Source organism: Apaloderma vittatum, unplaced genomic scaffold (assembly GCF_000703405.1).
Source record: "Apaloderma vittatum isolate BGI_N311 unplaced genomic scaffold, ASM70340v1 scaffold25785, whole genome shotgun sequence".
In the NCBI taxonomy this organism is placed as follows: Eukaryota; Metazoa; Chordata; class Aves; order Trogoniformes; family Trogonidae; genus Apaloderma; species Apaloderma vittatum.
Window position 1 is genome coordinate 3,861 of NW_009715799.1, and position 3,447 is coordinate 7,307.

Below are 3,447 nucleotides of genomic sequence, written 5' to 3' on the forward strand. Positions count from 1 at the left end.
CAATGAGGCTGGGGCTCCGAGAGGGGCATCTGAGGACCTGCAGCTGACTAGAAACCAGAGCACCCCAATGACAAACTCGGGTCACGACGTGTCAGCTAAACTCCAGGGCATCCTGCTGAGAATCAGCGGCAGGCGCATGAGGCTGGGATCAATCAGTCCCCATGGGGTAGACCTGATGTGACAGGAGGTCTCTGCGAAGGGGACCTGATAGAGAAAAGAGGGTTCTGCTCAGCTACAGAGCATCCCAGCTCCTGCCAGGCTCTTGGAAAACAGTTTTTGACAACTTAACAGCTGTGGAATCTCCTAGAGCCGCAGGTACAACGGCCCAGTGCGGCACATCCCACCCGGCTGTGCTGCTCGCCTCCCTCTGCCACACTGCAAGGACTCAGTGGCGGAAGACCCACACGAAAAACTGCTTCTCCCCACGGAGCGGGCAGAGAAGCGGAGGTCAGGAGGCAGGCCCCAACGTGAGCCCTGTCCCTCCCGAGCCTGTGAGGGCAGGAGGTGGCTCCAGGGCTGCTCTCCAGTTTTGGGGAGCAGCAGGTCTCCGCTTTCACTGTGTGAGCCATCAGAAAAAAGGCAGACTGGTCATCCAGCAAAGCTCTGCGGTGCTGCTCCTGTTCATCAAAGACTTGGAAAGGCTTCACAGAAACCTTCAACTCAGGCCTTACAAGTGACTGGATAAAAGATGACGGCTTCATGTCAACACAGCCAAAAGAAAAGGACTGGTGCAGCTGAGCTACCTAGAAATACCCATTCTCACTGACCCTTTTTATCAGATCTCTCCGTTTCAAAGGCAGGCTGAGCTTTCAGTGCCGTCACCGGACAGGGCAAGGCAGTGAAACACAGGCCCAGCTCACAGAGCCTCTCCAGCAATGCAAAAAGCGCTGCTGCCCCAAGGAGAGGCTGAGAGCTGCCCATCAAAAATGCTGCCTGGAAAATAAAGGAGCAAAGTGAGGGGCTGAGTTGCAGGAGTGCTCGTACCTCTGGGGAGCTTTCTCCTGCACAGCTGAGAGCTGGCAGGGAGGCCAAGCTCAGCAATCAGAGGGACACGGTAGGGAGGGCGGCACTCAACCAAGACAGGTTATCAAGAGCCTTTTATCACTCACGTGGTCCAGCCAAACAAAGCTGGCTAACGCCTTATCTACTCCAGCACTGGCCAGCCCTGTCCCAGCAACTTTTCCAGCTCAACTCAGCCAGACAGGTCTCAGATGAGCAGCAGCACTGCAGTGCTGGTGGGGATCCCAGCCAGCATCAAGGTGTGGTGAGGTGATCACTGTGCCATCCCACCAGGCCCTTCCCAGACCATGCCAACAGGTACAGGGGCTATAAACACTGGCCGAGTGCCATCAGAGCTGCCTGAGATGCTTCCGAATCCACCCTCCCTTTCTGGGAACTCACCTGGTCCCTGGAGAATGCCGTGAAGAGCATCAGGAAGCCCTTTGTCACCAGCTCTTCCCACTCCGCCTGGCAGTAGAAGTCCTTGGATTTCTGGCGGCACCCAAAGAACAAGCAGTTCCCTGCAGAGAGCAGACCACAGCGGCTGTGCTGGGTGGACCAAATGAGTGCTGGGGACTGCTGGTGCCCTTGGGATTTGTGGTAGAGCCTCGCCTCTCTTCTGCCCTGGCCTGGCAGAGCCATGTGAGTGTGAAGCCAAGTGGCCTGTGGCAACCAGAGCCCCCTGAGTGCCAGAAAAGCAAGAAGCGAAGAGCAGGTAGGGCAAAAAGAGCCTCTCCAGGGCGGCCTGTTCCCCTTCAGCAGCCTCAGCTTCCACAGCTGAGCCAAGGGAACGAGGATGGGACAAGAGCAGAGGCACGACTCCTTGTGCAGCATAAGATGAGTTCAGGAATCCACCTCAACTCATAGAGAGCCAAGAAAGAGCCTCTGCAGAGCCCTAGCCTGACTCAAAGAGCACACACTGAGCTCTGCTTACTCCCACTCACCACAGCAAAGCCTGGGCCTGTCCAAATCCCCAGGAGCCCCCAGTTCCTTCTTCCCATACGTGGAACACAGATCTGCCTGCAGCAAGGGGCATCTCAAGTCCCTCCCAGGGCCATCCCTCACCTCTACATCCTTGTGCAGCCCGCTCCTGTATCGCTGCTCGGAAAGGTGCCACCCCTGTGCCGGGGCCAATCATGATCACGGGGGTGTCAGGGTCAACAGGGAACTTCATCCCTCCTTTCTTCACCCAGAGAGGTACCCGGACATCGCCTGCAAAACAAACAGACCGACTAGCACCACCCCACCACCGCCGCACCTGGGACACTCTGCGGAGGGTGAGGTGGGCATCCGGACGTCACCGGGGTCACCCCCACCCAGGCACTAAGGCAACTCCGGTGCCACAGGGATGCCATATGTGTATCAAAAGTGGTTCAGGTGTCTCAGTGCTGTCCCTGCAAGCACCTGAGTGAAATGCAGAGCAAGGCAAGAGCCCCCGAGCACAGGGGCCATGGGATGGTAGTCTCACAAAGCTGGTGCCAGGGAAGGGAGCAGTGGAGGCGAGCAGAGATCTCAACCCCGCTGTCAAGTACAGCAGTGCTAAACCTGCCTTCTCTGGGAGCCAGAGTTGTGGTACTCAGAGAAGATCTCAACTTGCCCTGGAGTCATGCAGGGCAATTCTCTACCAGTCCACAGCAGGGAGATCTGTGAGCTTGTCACATTGGCTTGGAGACCCAGCTGGAGGGATTTTGTGGTTAGGCTGGACGAGCAGCACACACAGACTTTGCAGGACAGGATGGATGTGCTCAAAGGAAGGATCTCCTTCCCAGAGCTGGTGCTATGGGGCTGGAGGTGTCCAGCAGTCAGGGCATGACCAGCTCCAGGACACCAAGAGCAGCCCACTGGGGGACAGCAGGGCAGGCTGTCCCAGCAGGTGCTGGGAGCAGAAGGATCAGGTAGTTGGGAGAAAACGAAAAGCTTGGGCAAGCTGGAGGAGCACACCATGCTCTGAGGAGGATGGGAGCAGCAAGGAAAGATGGCTACTCTGAGTTCAGTCCGTGTGCTCCAGCAACCCATGGCGGTGGTGCTCCACCCAGGGTCCAAGCAGCTCCAGCGCACGGTCAGCACACACACAGCTCCCCCATGGGCCCGTGGGATCAGCAATGTGTGCTGGGGCAAGCACGCTGGGTTCTCAGAGTCTCAGCAATTACCTTGCTCTGGGTTGAGAGAAGCCAACCAGGTTGAGCAGAGACCACGGCGAGGTTTACTGAATTGTACCGCACGACTCCCATGAGGATCTGGATCCGATCGGGGTGAGCCTGTGTCCAGACAGGAGCCATGAGAAATGAGAAGACCCCCAGGACGGCACTGCAGGAAGAGCCCAGTGCCTCCTCCAGGGACAAAGCCTGTGCCCAGGGCATCACCAACACTCATCCCAGCCGGAAACAGCCACTCATACACAGAACGAAGCACAGCATTGCCCAAAACCTTTCCAACAGGCAAGGGGGT

At 57.5% G+C, this 3,447-nt stretch overlaps 1 protein-coding gene across 1 annotated transcript in view; it reads right to left on the reverse strand.

The window, feature by feature from the left end:
- Positions 1-3,447, reverse strand: part of NDOR1 (NADPH dependent diflavin oxidoreductase 1) — a 13,051-nt gene that overhangs the window by 3,731 nt on the left and 5,873 nt on the right. Inside the window, 6 exon segments of the mRNA XM_009869303.1 lie at positions 89-115; positions 754-781; positions 1,398-1,520; positions 2,065-2,211; positions 3,150-3,212; positions 3,215-3,257. Coding sequence (XP_009867605.1) covers positions 89-115; positions 754-781; positions 1,398-1,520; positions 2,065-2,211; positions 3,150-3,212; positions 3,215-3,257 — 431 coding nt within the window.